The sequence below is a fragment of the Octopus bimaculoides genome, chromosome 9, assembly GCF_046866305.1.
Source record: "Octopus bimaculoides isolate indiv1 chromosome 9, ASM4686630v1, whole genome shotgun sequence".
NCBI lineage: Eukaryota > Metazoa > Mollusca > Cephalopoda > Octopoda > Octopodidae > Octopus > Octopus bimaculoides.
In genome coordinates, this window is record NC_142936.1 from 41,865,506 (window position 1) to 41,885,365 (window position 19,860).

Sequence of the window (19,860 nt, forward strand, 5' to 3'; positions counted from 1 at the left end):
TGAATAATAATAATAATAATCCCATGGTGCAATACCAAGCAGTGCTCTCATGGCTTCTGATCTTAACTGATTGGGAGTGTTATCAAGTACATGTTTTGTTATGGTGTAAAAGCAAATTTTCTGCTCAGTACCACAGATTTCACCAGTTGAGCATGTCCCTTAATGGCTGATTATATTTGCATCTCTGATCACAAGCAAGAGTAGTTGGGGAGCATCATAGCAATGTGTTGAGAGGGTTTCTTAGGGTTTTGAATAATTCACCCCTGAGAACATGGGTATTTTGTTCATCATCTTTAAACAATCCTTATTCAGGAACCATTTGAGTGGAATGGGCTACTCAACCTGAAGAAAATTCTAACTGGGCCCCACCTATAAAATCATGTGCTATTTATCTTGATATGAGATCACCATGTTGTGCATATTTGGTTCTGATGCATGTGCCTGGTGTACCTTGTCAGACAGGTAGTCACAATGGGTATAATGGGTTTCATATAGTTGTATCCCAGTGTCACATTGATGGCATGTGCTGCTCCCTCACTCTATAACAATAATGCCAACAGAAAAGACATGGTACAGATATACCCCGAAAAAAGGCTTCTGAAAATTACAAAGCAGCCATACTCTGGTGTAAATAAACAGACTCATATAGTAAGATCAAAGCTAATAGACAAGATATTGTGGTCAGAGACCCCCCCCCCCCGCCTTGAAGAAATATGCCTCTCAGCTGATAGATCAGCCTTAACAGATGACAATGTTTCTCTAAAAGAAATTGAGAAATTATCAAAATACAGCAATCTGTAAATAGAAATAATCTGAATGTCAGGCCTAAAAATGGAAACAATCCCTATAATAGATGCTGCAGTTATGATAACAAAAATTAGACAGACAAATACATAACTAAAGCCTCATTTCTTATAAATATATATAACATACAGAAGATAGCCAGGACTGCACTCATCTTTTGTAGAGCACTTTCAAAACAGAGGAAATAACAAACCACAGCACATGCCCGAGACACACAGAGCTACACTTAGTAATGCAGTAAAAGCATGCAATAAAAATAAGACTACTGAATAATGATAATGATATATCTCTAATACTGGCATATGACTACCTGGAGTTGTTGGGGTGACATGCGGAAGACAGATGCACAGACAGTTACAGTCTTGGTACTCATTTCATCAACACTGAAAGGATGAATGGTAAAGTTAATAATCCTGATGGGAATTTGTTCTGTTAGTCTACTGTTTCTGCCACTCAAGACCTAATTACTACTACTAATAATAATAATAATAATAATAAAAATAATAATAATAATGACTCTACTAATACTAATGACTTTTGGTAATGATTGACTTGGTTGCATTTTTCTCTCCGATGAATAAATCATTAGACAATCTTGCACACTTGTCTGTGTTACTTTACTCAGCATGTAGTTTATGGGAAAATATGTCAGTCATTTTATGTGTGTATGTATGTATGCATGTATGTATATATATATATATATATATATATGATGTGTTCTTTCATCATGAACAACAAATGAGGATTCAGTAAAATAAAGTGGTGATCGTGTTCTAGAGACACAAATGTGTCTCTTGAAGCCTGTTGGTGCCTTGCAAACCTTTTGGCAAATGGCTTGTGAATCATTTACTACATGTCTTTTTCTCAAGTGGACAGCAAGGCCTGCTTTGTTTCAAGCCACAAAAACCACAGGTAAGGTTTTCATTTAGAGAAGTAGCTTTCTGCCAATGTGCAATATATATATATATATATATATATATATATATATATATACTCTCTGAGTGGTTGGCGTTAGGAAGGGCATCCAGCTGTAGAAACTCTGCCAAATTAGACTGGAGCCTGGTGTTGCCATCCAGGTTCACCAGTCCTCAGTCAAATCGTCCAACCCATGCTAGCATGGAAAGCGGACGTTAAACGATGATGATGATGATATTATTTATGTCATAAGAATTCAGAAACTTCAACATATTGCAAAATAATGTTTTTAATGCTTGAACTTGGAGTAGATAAATCTATAAATAACAGAGCATAAATGTTGGGTCAAATAACCCTAAGGCAGCCTTTGATTGTCTCAATCCAAAATACTTTTATAATCCACTACTTACATGCTGTTATTTAAAGCTTCATCTACCTAAATGTACCTGTTACAAGCAAATTATATATATACATACACACATCATATTGTGGTTGTGCGGTAAGAAGTTTGCTTACCAACCACATGGTTCTGGGTTCACTATCACTGCATGGCATCTTGGGCAAGTGTCTTCTACTATAGCCATTAATTGACCAAAACCTTGTGGGTGGATTTGGTAAATGGAAAACTGAAAGAAGCCCAATATACATATATATATATATATGTATATAAATATATAGTTTTAGGGAAAAGAACCAAGTTTCATGAACTCATCGATGAAAATCCACTATCACATATAGAAAAATTAATAATTAAAAGCACAATAAATGAGTATAATATAAATTGATTTTAATTGAGTTTTTACCTGTAATTTTGGATTTTGTCCCTAATATTATATATATATATATATATATATATATATATATATATCATCATCATCATCATCATCGTTTAACGTCCACTTTCCATGCTAGCATGGGTTGGACGATTTGACTGAGGACTGGTGAAACCGGATGGCAACACCAGGCTCCAGTCTGATTTGGCAGAGTTTCTACAGCTGGATGCCCTTCCTAACGCCAACCACTCAGAGAGTGTAGTGGGTGCTTTTACGTGTCACCTGCACGAAAACGGCCACGCTCGAAATGGTGTCTTTTATGTGCCACCCGCACAAGCCAGTCCAGGGGCACTGGCAACGATCTCGCTCGAAAATCCTACGGGAGCCAGTCAGGCGGTACTGGCAACGGCCACGCTCAAAATGGTGCATCTCATGTGCCACCCGCACAAGAACCAGTCCAGGGGCACTGGCAACGATCTTACTTGGCTTGCCGGGTTTTCTCACGCACAGCACATTTCCAAAGGTCTCGGTCAGTAGTCATCGCCTCGGTGAGGCCCAATGTACGAAGGTCTTGCCTCACCACCTCAGCCCAGGTCTTCCTGGGCCTACCTCTTCCATGGGTTCCCTCAACTGTTAGGGTGTGGCACTTTTTCACGCAGCTATCCTCCTCCATTCTCACCACATGTCCATACCAGTGCAATCGTCTCTCTTGCATGCCACAACTGATGCTTCTAATGTTCAGCTTTTCTCTCAAGATACTTACACTCTGACGGGTATTCACATTGACATTACACATCCAACGGAGCATACTGGCTTCATTCCTTGCGAGCTTACGTATGTCCTCAGCAGTTACAGCCCATGTTTCACTGCCATGTAGCATGGTTGTTCGTACGCATGCATCATACAGTCTGCCTTTTACTCTGAGTGAGAGTCCCTTTGTTGCCAGCAGGGGTAAGAGCTCTCTAAACTTTGCCCAGGCTATTCTTATTCTAGCAGCTACACTTTCAGCGCACCCACCCCCACTACTAACTTGGTCGCCCAGATAGCGGAAGCTATCGACTACCTCTAGTTTTTCACCCTGGAATGAGATAGAAGTTGTTTCCTGTTTGTTTACAGTCTTTATTGCACCTGAACATCTGCCACAAACAAAAACTAACTTGCTAGTTAACCTGCCTTTGATGTTGCTGCACCTCTTATGTGTCCATAGCTTGCACCGGGTACATCTTATAGAGTTACTACCTACTCCTTTTCTACATACTGAGCAGGGCCATCTACCTGAAGGGGTTTGTGCTTTATCTACCTTCCTACTTATTAGGATTTTGGTTTTAGCTAGGTTGACTCTAAGGCCCTTCAATTCTAGACCTTGCTTCCACACCTGAAACTTCTCTAGTTCTGATAGTGACTCCGCAATTAGGGCAAGGTCATCAGCATAGAGGAGCTCCCAGGGGCAACCTGTCTTGAACTCCTCTGTGATTGCCTGGAGGACTATGATAAATAAGAGGGGGCTGAGGACGGAACCTTGGTGGACCCCTACCTCTACCCGGAATTCATTGCTGTACTCATTTCCAACCCTCACCTTACTGGCAGCATCTCTGTACATGGCTCGCACAGCTCTCACTAACCATTCTTCTATCCCAAGTTTCCTCATTGACCACCAGATAAGGGATCGGGGGACCCTGTCAAAGGCTTTCTCCATGTCAACGAAAGCCAGGTACAGAGGCTTATCCTTAGCTAGGTATTTCTCCTGCAACTGTCTCACTAGAAATAAGGCATCAGTAGTTTTATATTTATATTTATATTTATATATATATATATATATATATATATATATATATATATAAGTGTGTGTTTGTGTCCGTGTCCCCCACCACTGCTTGACAACTGTTGATGATGTGTTTACATTCCCGTAAGTTAGTGGTATGGCAAAAGTGACCTGTACATTAAGAACCAGGCTTAAAAAGAAAATAAGCACGAGGGTCAATTAGTCTGACTAAAAATTCTTCAAGGCAGTGCCCCAGTATGGCTATAGTCTAATAACTGAGACATGTAAAAGATAGAAAGATAGACAGATATATATATATATATGTAGATATGCATGTGTATTTGCATGTATCTATACAACACAATGTAAGGGTTGTAAAATATTCAAAAATATACTCCATTTGGTTCAAACATTATCTGAAAGTAGATTGGATAGATATATTTATTATATCAGAGGTTGACAGTTAACTTACAAATACACTATAGGCTGAGTTCACAAACATTCACAAATAGTTCAGCTAAGTATGCATGCATGCGCACACGTGTGTTTGTTGTGTGTGCATGTGTGTGTGTGCAAGGGTAATAAGAGTCACAACACTGCTAATGATAAAAGAAAGATATCATTAATTTATGAATCGTGATTAGGACATAATGAGGCTGAAATTTTGAATAAATTATTTCAGCTCTCTCATTACAAGTAAATATTTTAGATCACATTTCGATAAAAAAAAGATTCCAGCTCATAGGAAAATCTTCCTTCACTGAGAGTGCAACCACTGGTCCACAAATTCGTTGCATCCTTCAATCCACTTAAAAAATTCCTTCTCCGCTGAACTAGCAAACAGCATTTTTTGTATTGTATTTACTGTCTCATCATTCATATCTGACACTAAGCATGTTACCCAGTTGTCTGAAACTCCCTTCATGTTAATCTTCATTTACAGATATCACCAATTTGGCATTAGTTCAGTTTAATCCAAACATCATCTGCCTTAACATTGCCAGTGACTCCAACGGGCAACAAAGCAATTACTAATAAAAAAAATTACAACAAAAACTACTGTTTTTTTTTAACAATAATTTAAGCTTAACACCTGATTAAACATCACTAACTCATACTTGGGAGCTCTTAGGAAAGACTACTGTCAGCATTTGTATCAGAAACTTTGTGGATCTTTTCTCGGTCAGGTTTTCCTGAAGCCATTGGTATAGAGATGTTCAAGATGAACATCAATCACATCAATCTAATTAATCTGGAGTGGTGACCCTGAAAAAGTAATGTACAATTCTATCCATTTGACAAACTTATAAAAGAGATATGTGTGTGAGAGAACAAAGGTGTGTGTGTGCAGGAACAGGCAGGCTCTATGGTAACAAAGTTTACTCTTCATAATTGTGTGGTTTTGGTTTCCAACCCATTTCATAGCACCATGGATAAATGTTTTCCTCAGACTTGTGGGTGAAATTAGTAGACAGAAATTGTATGAAAGATGGTCGTGTGTGTATGAGTGTGTGAATGTTTATTTCCAAATGTCTCACATTGGTACCATTTAGAAGACAGCAATACGTTTACACCTTCTGCACACAATGTCCTGTAGCTCAATATGTGAAAAGCAGAGGAATAAAAATATCTCATCTGAAAAACTGTAAGCATTGACAACGGGATGAACATCCAGCCATTGAATACTGCCTTGATAAGTTTCATTCAAGTCATTACCAGTACGGTAAAAAACAAAAGTGATATAAAAACATCAATGATGATGACAATGATGATGGTGGTGATGATGACATTGTATTCTTAATTGCAAATGGTGTTTTTGAGAAACACATAATCAACAAAATAATCTGTAAAAAGTTAAAAACAAAATCATTTTGAAGAAATATGAAAAATTCAACTGAACTTGAAACAATGAAAACTGATAAAGTGTTTTGAGTAGATATGCATAAACATTTTATTACTTTCATGCATATATATATGTATGTATATATATATATATATATGCATGTATGTACAGAAATATAACAATATTGTTAAACAAAGTAACAGCTGTAAGAATAATATAACAAACATACAAATAATAAGTATTTACCCTGATCCAGCTTCTAAAACTATTTAGAGTCCAGTTTTGAGAAATAATTTAAATGCAAAAAAAAAAAAAAAAATTGAAAGGAAAGATAATATTCTGGTAAAAAAAAAAATTAAAATGAAAAAAAATTTTTTTAAATATATAATCGAAAACAAAAATAATTTGAATTTTTTTTTTAAAATTAAAACAATAATTTAAACAAACAAAATAAATAAATGGTTGAGAAGTATTTATTCTTTGTCCAAGCCAAAAAAAAAAATTGAGCTGGTGCTTGGGAAAGAGAGAAATACCTGAAGTTGGATAATCAGTAAATATAGTAGAGGGAGGAGGACAGAGAGAAAAACCAGGAGTGGTCTGAGAATTAAACTTAAAAAATAAAAACAAACAGTACCAAGAACCAGAGAGGAATAAATAATTAATAAATGAAAATCCTCTTAAAATGGTATCTGCATTCTTTTTTTGTTTTGTTCTTTGTGAAAAATCTTTTCCATTTACTTTTTCAAGTCCAGAGAAACCAACAGCAGAAACTGCAAAATGAATATGAAATATACATACATACATATATATTTATACAAATGTATATATATATATATACATACACACATGTACATGCATATATGTATGCATGTACATATATGTATGTGTGTGTAAATATAAATGCATATATATATATATATATATAAACAGTTTTTCCATAATTTTTCTTCTATTTTGTGCCTTAACAGAATAAGATTTTTTATTAAGATAGTTTTACATGTCACATGAGCCTTAATGAGAGATTGCCATCACTTCTAAACTTAAGAGGTTCAAATTGTTAATAACAGAAAATTCTGTTTAAAAAGTTGTGTGTGGGTGTGTGTATATATATATATATATATATATATACATATATATATATGTATGTATATATGTATGTATATATATATGTATGATATATATGATAAAGAGTGCTTAATACATGTTATGGTTTATTGATATTAAATGTTTATATCTTGACTTGAGTTTCATGGCGCTGCAGTCTTCATATGAGAACATTTTTACATGTCTTTTACTTCTGTTCTCACTTGAAGATTGTAGTGACATGAAACTTGAGTAACCAAATATACATTCAGTTTCAATAAACTATATATCATTATACAGTGCTGCCAGCAACTGTGGACTTGAGAAGGTTAATCTTTAACATAACTATTTCCAATTTCAACCCTTCATAATAATCATGCATGTCTTAGCAAAAAGTTTAAGTCATAGAGATACAAGCAAGAGATTTAGTCAAGTCTCTCACACTCCCTAGTTGGTTATAATAGAAAGCAAACTCAATACAGTATTGTGATACAGCTAATATCAATAGTTTCAATAATTAAACTTAAGCTTCAAAAATGATATTTTAGGTTGCTGCTTTAACATATTTGATGTTTGATTTTAACATTGAAATGAGTCTTTACTTTTTCACCCCAAATTTTTCAGTTTGCAAACTTTTAAGTAGTAAATTCTATTTTTCTTTCTCCCAGCAGCTAGGGTTCATAAGGTTGGTACTTGATTTTCAGTTTTTTTTTTTAGTGATAAATAGATGAGAGACAAATATTTTCCCTTTGGATAGGATGTGAGTCTCTATCACAGATTAACACTTCAGTTCGACTTAAAGCTGTCTTCCACATACGTAGCTAGGGCCAATTATCTTTCTCAGAGACACAACAGAATGCCTGGAGTAGAACAGTCACCATGCTCAGACATGGCAATTGTTTAGTAGACTGTATTCAGTTGAAGGGACACAAATTCAACCAGATCAAATTATTATTAATAATTATTTCAAAAATTGTGGAGATGGTACAAAGAAGTCAGATTTGAAGCATTACAATGTAGAGTTTCAGGACTTAAATTTCTGAATTCAAATTCTGCTGAGGTTGACTTTGCCTTTCATCCCTTCTTTTGCTGCTAAATTAAGTACCAGTAATATACTGGTATTATGTCAATCAACTATAGTCCTTCTCCCTTGCAAATAAATCCTTGAGCCTAGAAACAGAAAACAAAACTCAGTATTTAACTAGTCAATCATGCTAAGATTGTATATATTCAAAACATTTAATTCTCAGACAACAAAAGTAAAAATAAAATGGTTTCTTTAATAAATAGAATGAAATGAGTTGCTTTACTGATACTGACAATAAACAAAACTTTCTTCAATTAATCCTCTATCAATGACTAATATGTCTGAATTTTCTCAGTTTTATTTTGTTTTGTTCTTGAAATGGAAAAAGAAAGGTTTTATTGTTCTAGTATTAAATGCTAAAATAACAAGCAGGGTTATGTTTGACCACAAGCAAATCATTAAGTTTTACTCTTTTTACACCTAAGCACAACATACATGTAGGTATTTATAAAATGTTTAATAATAATAACAACAACAACAAGATTGTGTCTGAATATATTAAGGCTGCCTATCAAGAAATTCTAGTCCATCCTCTAAAATAGGCAAGAATCTCCCACATTTCAAGTTAGATGGCATCAATTATCTATTACCTTTTAAAAAAAACTGTATAATCCCCAACCTCAACAAAACTTCCAAGGCAGCAGGAGATATAAACTGCAAGAATTGAAAAACAAAAAAAAACAAAAACGATTGCCAAAAGACTGACAATCTAAAAAGAATTCCCCCTCCTCTCCCGCAAATACCTGTTTAACTGATTTTTTTTTTCTTCCTCTGATGACTTCTGTTTAAAAGGATGGTATTTAAAATTATTTTTCTGTCAGAGAAATTTTCATCATGGAAAGGATCAGAGGTTCAGATTACAGAATTGTACAACAAATGATTGCATCCTATTGATTAAAGTAGATTAATTGAGAATAAAAATATCATTAATGTGGTATGAATTAAAACTTCAAAAAAAATCAAAAGAGAGAGTGAGAGAGAGAAGTAAACTGCAAGACTATGATAATGTTTGGAAAAATTATAAATGTCTAAATAATTATTCAGATTTTAAAAGGACACTTAATGATACTTAAGAACTGTTTTATTAATTTTACTGGGAGAAAATCAAAACCTATAGCTGAGCAAGATGTTACAAGGTAGAGCTACTCATAGATGCCTAACATGAACAAATGACCACCCACTACAAAAGAAAAAAAAATGCCTTTCAAGTACCAGCATCTTCAGTAATTCAATGGAACTTGAGGAGAACTTCATTTCAAGAAAACCAAACAAAACGAGGTTAACAAAACTTCAGTTGTGAACAAGCCCCCTCTTTGTTTGAATGAAACACAGGAGTTCAACCTTAATGATGGATCAGAAGTTTAGATTACAGAATAGCTGTAATAATACAATTCTATATTTCTAAGATGGGGAATTTATGTACACTGTTTACATTAATTGGGGTGATGTCCTTATCTTGATTGTTGTTTTCATTATGTTTTAGCAGTGTACATTCCAGCCTTCTTCAGGTGTCTTGTGATTCACCTTAGTGGCTTGCCTGGGATTGAACTCAGAACGTCTAGGGGTACATAGCTGTAATAGTTATATACTACAGGTACTGGAGACTAAACCTGTGATTTGGGAATCAAAACATATTCACTTATTTTAAAATGTGGAATTTCTAACACAAACTAAAAAAATACACACAAAATTGAAAGCAAAGCACTTAGTTGTGTCTCATTTCCAAATATGTCTTTCAAAATAATGATTTCAAATTTTGGCACAAGGCCACCAATGTTAGAAGGGGGGACAAGTCAGTTACATCAACCCCCAGAGATCAACTGGTACTTATTTTATTGATCACGAAAGGATGAAAGGCAAAGTTGACTGCAGTGGAATTTTGACTCAGAATATGACGAGCCAACATGCTAATAATTCTGCCAGCTAATGGTAGATAATTAAAACAGTAGTGTGTAAAACAGCAAAATATTAATTAAATAACTGGTAAGATAACAACAGTTTTCACCCCTTCGTTATCGTATTCCTATTCAAAATACATCACCTTTGCTTCAATTAATTTTGAAAATATTGAAGAATTTAGTGAAATAACCTTGTCATTATGAAAATGATGTTTTAAACAAATTAGCATGAAAGAAAGTTTTGATTTAGATCACATTATCATATAACCAGGAGTGGTCTCAGATGGGCTGATATTATAAGGATTAAACCAGCAGGTAGGTTATTGGAGACATCCGAGTTTGGCTGTGGTTTTGGTTAGCATTAGAAAAAAATCTACTCAGCTAGGCAAACAAAATAATTTAAGCACTTTCAAACTGATATTTAACAAAACACAATCCACTATTGTTATCAATATTATTATTGTTATAATTGGCCAGCACCGGTCTGAAAAGAGAAAAGTTTTGTTTTTATTTATTGTTGAAGGTTTTTATTGAGTCCAAGTCAATATTTTCTGAGTATTCTGAATTCAAATTTTGTTTAAAGTTGGGATGGTATATAAAGTACCAGTAATATATTTAGGATTCAGTAGATTGATAACATATTATTCTGTTATCATAATCAGGCTTCAAATCTAAAAAATAATTATCATTATTATTATTATTATCATCATCATCATTATGCAATTTGACTCAGGCTTATTCTTATTCCAAGTGGAATTTATGTTGATTGCAGGTTACAATATGTAACCTTAGATATCCACAAGCTTTAAATAATCTATTATCATCATCATTATTATTATCATCATCATCATTATTATTGCTGCTACTGCTGTAATTTCAAATGGAGAAAAGAAACGTGTGTTGAATTGAAACAAGTCATTTTTTTGTTGGTTTAGCTTTCATTGTTCCATTTCTACACAAAACTGCTTCTGACTGGTCAGCTTTGACCCAAACTTGAGAGCAATGGTTGATTGGCAAATGAAAGTAGTTCACTTACAGTTAGTTATAGAGAAAGATAAACGTGAATAATTAGATATAACAATTAACTAATTGAAATGATTACCAGAGTTGATTCTTATGAACTGAATGTAATTAGTGATTGAAACTTTGGAATTATAAAGTGTGATTAATAATTTGTGAATCTATGAAATTTTTTTGCTTCATTTTTTTTTTTTTTCGTATCTGTATGAACATTGTTTATAGTGGTTAAAAGTGATTTCTTTTTAGACTTTTTAAAAATTTTTAGTGGATGGGGTATTTGACAGTGTTAGATGAATACGGAATAAACTTGATAAGTTCTGGTAGCTAAAAGACAGCAAAGAATAATAGTACACAGAATAAAAAAGAATGAATATTATGAAATATGACTAGAATGATGAAACTATATATATATATATATATACATGTGTGTGTGTGTGTGTTTTTATATATGTAAGTTTATATATATGTGTGTGTTTTTTTTTATATACACACATACACCAACACACACATATATATATACATGATTTAAAAGTGGATACAGTCTGAAGAGAGATACAACTTTGTAACAATATCACATGATAAATGTATCACAGTAAACAGACATAATCAAAAAAATGTTAATATCACAACAAGAAATAATTCAGATATAACATGAAATTTAAGAAAAAAAAACATAGACACTATATCATCTATAATGGTTGCTGATGGTTGTATATAATGTATAACAATGAGTGAGGGGAGTGACCCAACCCATTTGTAGAGCATAATACCATAATGAAAGAGAAAGAAACTAAAATGAACAGTTTATGTCTCAGTCAATTTGAGGAAGAGATTTGCTTTCTCAGAGGTGCTTTTAAGCATGGGGGAAAACACCTAATTTTTAAGATGTAGAATACTTAAGATACCAATGAAAAACTTTATTAAATTAGAACACATGTTCAAGAATTGGTTTAATCCTAACATTACATCACTATATTAATACGTTTTTGTTTTTTTAATTCATGGCCTTCAAAAATCATGGCTGTCAATACTTCATAATTAAACTTCCATCTAGATTCATTTCATAGCTGTAAACAATTAAACAACTGGAATTAAGCAATAAAATTTTATTTCTATGTAGTTATTTTGCTAACTCAATATATCCTTCATATACATCCAAATATCCTTCATAAAAATCCATATTTGTATTCAAAGCTTGGGAAATAAGTCTTTAAATTTTCTCAATCTTAATACATCACCATGTCACACAATAATGTTTTCTGAGACATGCACTGGGCAAAGTTTGGGGAATGGATAGAGTCACTCTTAATCAAACCCCTTGTATCTGACTGGTACTTCATTTTATCAACTCATACTTTTGTATATGACTGGTGTTTTATTATATAAACCTTATACCCTTACTTGACTGGTACTTTATTTTAGCGATCCTCTCTCAGTACTTAACTAGTTCTTCCTTTTGTCATCCCTTTACTTGTACTTAACTGCTACTTCATTTTACCAATTTTCCTAGAAAGATAAAATGCATAGTGGATTTCAAAAGGGTTTGAACTTGGAACGTCAGAAGTCATTTTGGTGTTTGCTCTAGTTTCCACAGTTGTTTGATACACCAGTTGAACTACTCAATGAAATTGCAAACAAAGTAGTTGCGTATTCCATAGACACTTGTATCCTTTACCTAATTCTCAAGTGGAATCAGTATAATATAATGTGTGGCAATACTGAATTTTTGAATTACAGGTATAAACCATCTGACAGGCTTCTGCAGTTTCCATCAACCAAAATTTCCTCACAAGGTTTGGATCTACCCAAGGCTGCAGTAAAGAACTCCAAAGTCACTGTCAAACTTTTCCTTGTAAAACTCAATATGTACTCTACTAAAAAGTGTGGAGGTGAGTAGCTTAGTGGTTAGGGTGTTTGGTTCATGATTGTAAGATTGTGGTTTCAATTCCTGAATTATTGTGTTCTTGAGCAAAACACTTCATTTTACATTACTCCAGCTCACTCAAAAGGCAAAAATGAGTAATCCAGTGATGGGCCAGCATCCCGTCCAAGACTGGGGCGGAATACATGTGCCACAGAAACCAGTTAGCCAGCCCTATGAGACTATATGACTCAGAAAGGATCTCTCACTAAAAAGTATTGAGATATTCTTCAGATTAATGTTAAACTGCTTTTATATATAGCCTCACATAAAAACAAACATTAACATATCTATATATAGTCATTATTTGTAAGAAAGAGGAAAATAATTATCAAACCAATATCAGTGAAAGACTTAAATGATATTACAATTATAAGAAAAAAAGAAAATAAAACAAAGTGGAAGAGTTTGGCAACCATGAAATTGATTAGTTAGGGCACATGAAGAAAACACTAACATAATCACACAAAATTTTAAATTATCACAACTACACACTTGATTCAGTAAAACTTTTATACACATACATTTATAAATAAACAAATACATATATATATATATATATATATATATATATATATATATATATATATATATATAATTAAAGGTAGAGTTATAATACCATGTTATGTAAGCTGAGTTTTTTTCAGCTTTGATAAAATAGTATATATTTGTGGAAGTGATAGGTTCAATGGAACATTGTCAGCCCACTTAGAATAAAGAACTCAAAGCAAGAAATCTGAGAACCAAGATATTCAACCCATAACCATGAGTCTGACATAATATATTTTGTTTCATCCCTGATAAAGCCTTCTGATGGAACAAAATATATTTTGTCAGACTCACAGTTATGGATTAAATATATATTTATATATCATATGTATATAACACAAAACCATTCAAATTGTTTATGGCAACTAATTTTTGGCCCTTTGACAAAACCTCTCAGTGAGTGAGGTGGGCAAATGATTTAGATAACTCTCCATTGCTCCAACCAAATCTTCAGGTTTCAGTAATATCATTACCAAGAACTGCCCTATAGTAATAAGACTGAATAAATAACATCACATATGATAATATCTAAGATATGGTGATACTAATACAATTTTGACCCCTTGATTGTTGGGTGAGGAGGGTTAGAACATTATAATATGATGTTGTTTCAGGAATCCCACAATGCTTCAATATTCTGCAATTGTTCTACTACTGTCCATTTCAGTAATTTGTAAAATTCTGTGGATTCATAAAAACTTTGGTTATTATTGAGGCATCAGAAAACCACTCAAAAAAAATATTCTTGATAATCCACAGAATCTGAGCAATACAAAAGGTATTCCAGATCCTTACCAAAAAGGAAGTGTATAGTACAGTGTCTTGATGGTGATAATAAGGGTGGTAGATTAGCAAAAAAAAAAAAAAAAATCAGGGAAAAAGGATTTGCAGTATTAGTTTCAACTGTTTACATTCTGAGTTCAAATCCTGCCAGAGTCAGTTTTGCTTTCCATCCTTTTTTTTTCTTTTTTGGTGGTGGTGGGGTTTCAATCTAATTGATAAACACTCTCCTCCAAAATTTCAAGCCTTGTGCCTAAGTTACAAAATAACGATGATAATTATTTCTAATAAAAAGCACTAAGCCTGGGGGCACAGATTAGTCAATTACATCAACCCCAGTACTCGGGTAGTACTTTATTTTATTGATCCTGAAAGGATGAAAAAGCAAAGTTGATCTCAGCAGGATTTGAATTCATAATATAAAAAACATTAACAGTATTTTGTCTGACACTCTGATGGTTCTGCTACCTACCACCCTAATAATAATAATAATAATAATAACAACAACAATAACAACAACAATAATAACAACAGTGCAACATTGTTCCTTGATGTCGGTGTAGAGGAAATCAAATCTCTTGATAGTAAAGTTTCACACCACAGATGATTGATCTGTTTGTCAAAGAATACAGATCAATATTAAATTGTTCTTTTACATAGAGGAACAGATCAGTAATGAGTTGTCCCCTTATTAAGCAGTTCAATAATAAACTGTCTCAGCATGAAGCCATAACTTCTCATTCCTATTTCTCTTGTGCCTCACGTTCCTTAACAGAGCAGTTAATATTGTACAGAAGGTAGAGAATCAGTTTATTGTAATCTGGTTGAGGGCTTCGTGTTTCTGGACTCAAAATCTTGCTGGGAGTAGACTTTCATCTTTTTCTTTCCCATCATAGAGAAATGAAATATATACCAGTAATATACTGAGGTTGACCCATACAATTGTACTCCCACCTCCATCCACAGCTTTCTTTCTCCATCAAAATAAAAATTTAATTTTAAAATATCCCAAAAGAGTATTTTGCTTAAGAAAGTTAAGAAAGTAATAATAATGAGATCCCTTTAAATACCTGAGATTTTTTAACCCTTTACTTCTTTTCCTCACCCTCACAAACTCACCCCCTCTGGTACCCTACCACAGAAAGGAAACAACAACCATTTAAAATATAGTATGGATAAATAAACAACAAAATGAGATTTTCTTGAAATATCAAACAGTTGTCACAGATCAAAAAGAAACTGATAAATAGAATTATACACAAGCAATAACATGCAAATAAGCAACGAAATAAGCTAAGATTAGAATGCACTGTGGTGGGGGTTGAATTGGGATGTGTTTGAGGTGGAATTTGAATGTAGAATGTAAAGTGACATAAATATAAACTGCAAAGCTTTTGATCATTCTCTGCACCTTCAATAATTGAGGATTTGTACAGCACATGCATAAATCTATCACTGCCAGGAGGTTAAACTTAATTTTTATAGATTAATTATTAAAAGTACGTAGAAATTACAGATATAACTCTGTGGTTTATAGCTCAGTACTCCTTTTCTCTGAAAAGTATTTTACAAATGATATTTTAATCAAACATAAGCTAATTCTGCACTATATTTCCTTATATTGTCTCATCCAGCATGTGTCTCTTTTCAATTATTCGCATAGATTAATGTTCCTCTGTGTAAAAGTTTTTATGGAAATTACTAAAGATGAAGACTAATATAATAAAATCATATTAGTCTTTGGCACACCATTAGTCATATTTCTACTCACTGATCTAACAATGTTCTATTTGAATTGTAATTCCAACAAAGATTTTCTTTTTTTTTAAATATGTTTAGAACATAAATTTTGTACATGGCTTAAATATTTTATTTCTCAGGAAAATTACAATCCCACTTTAAACACCCAGCAACCCCATTCAATCCACTGCAACCCCTTGACATCAACTGCCCTGATTAAGAAACACTGGTGTAACCTGTCCTATGAGAAAACTTGCCAGATAAAAAAGCCAGAGAAACTAAGAATGTACCAATAGCTAGGTTTAGAAATATATGAAAGGTAGAGATGAGAAAACTTGGAAACTGTGGCAGTTGTGTTTAATTGTTCAGGCTGAGAAATTAGGAAAGGAAATGGATGAAATAATACACATATATGTGGAGAGAAAACTGTAGTGAGAAAGTGAATGCCATAAAAGACATTGTCTGGAATTATCTACAGAGACTGAAATTCCTATTTCCAGAGTCCAAACAAAATTTTGGTAAACAGGTATATTCTGCTTACTACTACAAGAAGTAATGATATAAGCACAGGGACTGAAATTTGGTAAACAGGGGTTAGTTGAATGTAATACTCTCACTCAGTACTTGACTGGTACTTTATTTTATCAAAGTTGGAAAGATGAAAGGTAAAGTTGGCCTCACCAGGATTTGAACCCAGAATGTGAGAGCCAGAATAAATACCACAAGGTGTTTCGCCTGATGCACTAACAATTCAGCCAATCCATCATCATAAAGGTAATAATAATAATAATAATAATAATAATAATAATAATAATAATAATAATAATTGTTTCTAACATAAGCACAAGACCTGAAATTTTAGAGGAAGCGGGTTAATTGATTAAATCGACCTTGATACTTGATTAACACTTTATTTTGTGAACCCTGGGATGTTGAAATACATAGCTGACTGTGGTGGAATTTGAATTCAGAATGTAAAGATCTGGAAAAAATTCTGCCAATCCAGTAGGTTTGTTGGCTTAACAGTTCTGCAATGCAGATGAGTTTTATAGTTTAATGATTGAATGTTAATTGATCAAGAATAACTTTATTCACAATCCAAGCATTAATCTCAACAATATGCCTATTTCTCAATTCATACAGCTGAAAGACAGTTTCTCTAAATTGAGAGACAATTGTATAGTGTTTGGTGTTTTTGTTGTAATCATCGTTTAGCCCCAGGCTAGTACTGACTGAACAGGTCTATGAAAGAAGGCATTCCAGCTATGATGATCTCATTTTTTTTTTGTATATCAAGGACTATACTATCCCATATGTCCTTCATTTTTCAATATATAGGTTGTGGTTTGAGGAAGAATTAGCTGTTATTTTAGCAAGTAGAGCTAATGTGTTGGCTTGATGTCATACTGCTTATTTTATAGATGACTGGATTTGATATTGCAAAATCACTCAGCCATGGAGTGTTGCTGTAGAGCTTGTTTGTCAGCTAGGCAAACAGTGGCAAGCATAAATGAATAGATGTCTTATTCTAAGGATAAATATAATATATAAAAATCAAAGAGTTTCAGACAGCAGAGCTGAGAGAATACAGAACTACCAACACTCTGAATTCAGTCTTAGCAATATTGCAGTGTGTCTATGCTTTTGATATTTAAATCTCAATGGAAAAGTTCACCTATCTGGAAGTACCAGATGACAATGTGTGTAGCTAGGACACTAAAAGCAGCAATAATACTGTGAAACTGCCATAGATATAGTATTTATTTTGACTGTCCATGAGTAAAGCTTGTGAAGAGATGAACTGTATTTGATGAGATCACATTAGAAATTCAAAATACTTCATAAAGATTCTGTCAAGTGATGTAAACCTTATGAACTAATTAGTTTTGAGATACTTCAAACTAAAATACAGTGATAACTAACCCTAAAACACTTTGGTAACTAATGCCAAAACTTGAGTACAACCAGACTCCACTGTGGTAAGACATGAAAATCTAAAGATATTCTTTATAGATTTTAGTTGCTTTTAGCTAGAAAATTTGAAACAATAATATCGACCTTGAAACGACCTACTTAGATTTTGTTTGTGTTTCATATGTGTGTATATAATTTAGCATGAGTTTGTATATACAAGTATACATGTGAGAGAGTGCAAATATATAATGGGACCTTGGGTAAGTTCTTCTGCTGTAACTCTCGTTAAGGACCTCAGAGAATCTGAGAAACTGGATAAATATTTCTGAAAATATTTAATTAAGTGGTTTGAGAATTAGGTTTTAATCTGAACTGCAAGAAATAGCTGGCAATTTCCTTGAAATCCACCTTTATTATCTTGAAACCAAAAGAAGAAACAAATGGACAGTGTTATCCTTGGTATGAAAAAACTGGCTAGCCATAGGTGGAATGCTTTTGATTAAATGTGAAATCATGACTGCACGGGGACTAAACAACTAGGTTCCATGTTGTTGAAAAATAGTCATTTAAGATTAGTATGAAAAAGGAATCCAGTTTGAAGATTTAGGGTTAGAGAGATGTGATGAGATTCAAGTGCATGTTGCTGTATCTGTATGTCAGTGTATGTGTGTGAGTGTGTTGTGTATGTATGCATGCATGTGTGTGTTTATGAGTATGTGTAAAACAAAAATAAGAGCAATTATTTTACTGTAAACTTTAAAACATATGATATTAAAAATAAATCAAAGAACTGAACCTTCGTTCTTATTTTCATTTGTAACATCATTATTATTAATATTATTATTATTATTATTATTATTATTATTATTATTATTATTATTACTTTTCACCCTTCCTCCTAAGGTTTTATATTCCCTCCCTACACTCAGGTAGAAATATCCAATTAATAAAAGAAAATTATAAAAACGTTATTAAGTCACAGAAACAAAACTAAGAACATAATTAGGATGTCATTGTTAAGGACATCAGAGCGAAATTCCCTAACACCACTGCTCTCCATGAGACATCATTGCTATACTCTCTAAATCAGCATCGACATCGTCAAGAAGCCAAGGAGCATGCTTTACAACAGCAGACAATAAGTTGTCTAAGAAAGCTTTCTGTTGACTAGCTTCTGCTGTCTTCTCCTTCAGTTCTTCTAAAAGGTCTTCCTGAAAATAAACAAGAAAAAAAAGCGTGTATGTGAGTGTGCATATATATATATATATATATATATATATATATATATAATATATATGTATACATATATATATATATATAATGTATATGTATACATATATATATATATATAATGTATATGTATACATATATATCTATATATAATGTATATGTATACATATATATATATATATATATATATATATATATACATATATATATATATATAATGTATATGTATACATATATATATATATATATATATATATAATGTATATGCATACATATATATATATATATATATATATATATATATATAATGTATATGCATACATATATATATATATATATATATATATATATATATAATGTATATGCATACATATATATATATATATATAATGTATATGTATACATATATATATATATATATATATATATAATGTATATGCATACATATATATATATAATGTATATGTATACATATATATATATATATATATATATATAATGTATATGCATACATATATATATAATGTATATGCATACATAT

The 19,860-nt window shown here is 32.5% G+C and overlaps 1 protein-coding gene across 2 annotated transcripts in view; it reads right to left on the bottom strand.

Moving 5' to 3' along the window:
• Window positions 1-6,180: 6,180 nt before the first annotated feature.
• The window catches only part of LOC149134066 (uncharacterized), a 30,107-nt gene continuing 16,427 nt past the window's right edge, over window positions 6,181-19,860 (bottom strand). Inside the window, exon 5 of one of the 2 annotated variants that reach the window (XM_089357457.1) lies at window positions 6,181-19,300. In XM_089357457.1, the coding sequence (XP_089213583.1) occupies window positions 19,130-19,300 (171 nt within the window). In that variant the 3' untranslated portion in view covers window positions 6,181-19,129. The remainder of the gene's footprint in view (window positions 19,301-19,860) is intronic. The other variant, XM_089357458.1, reaches the window with a different exon arrangement.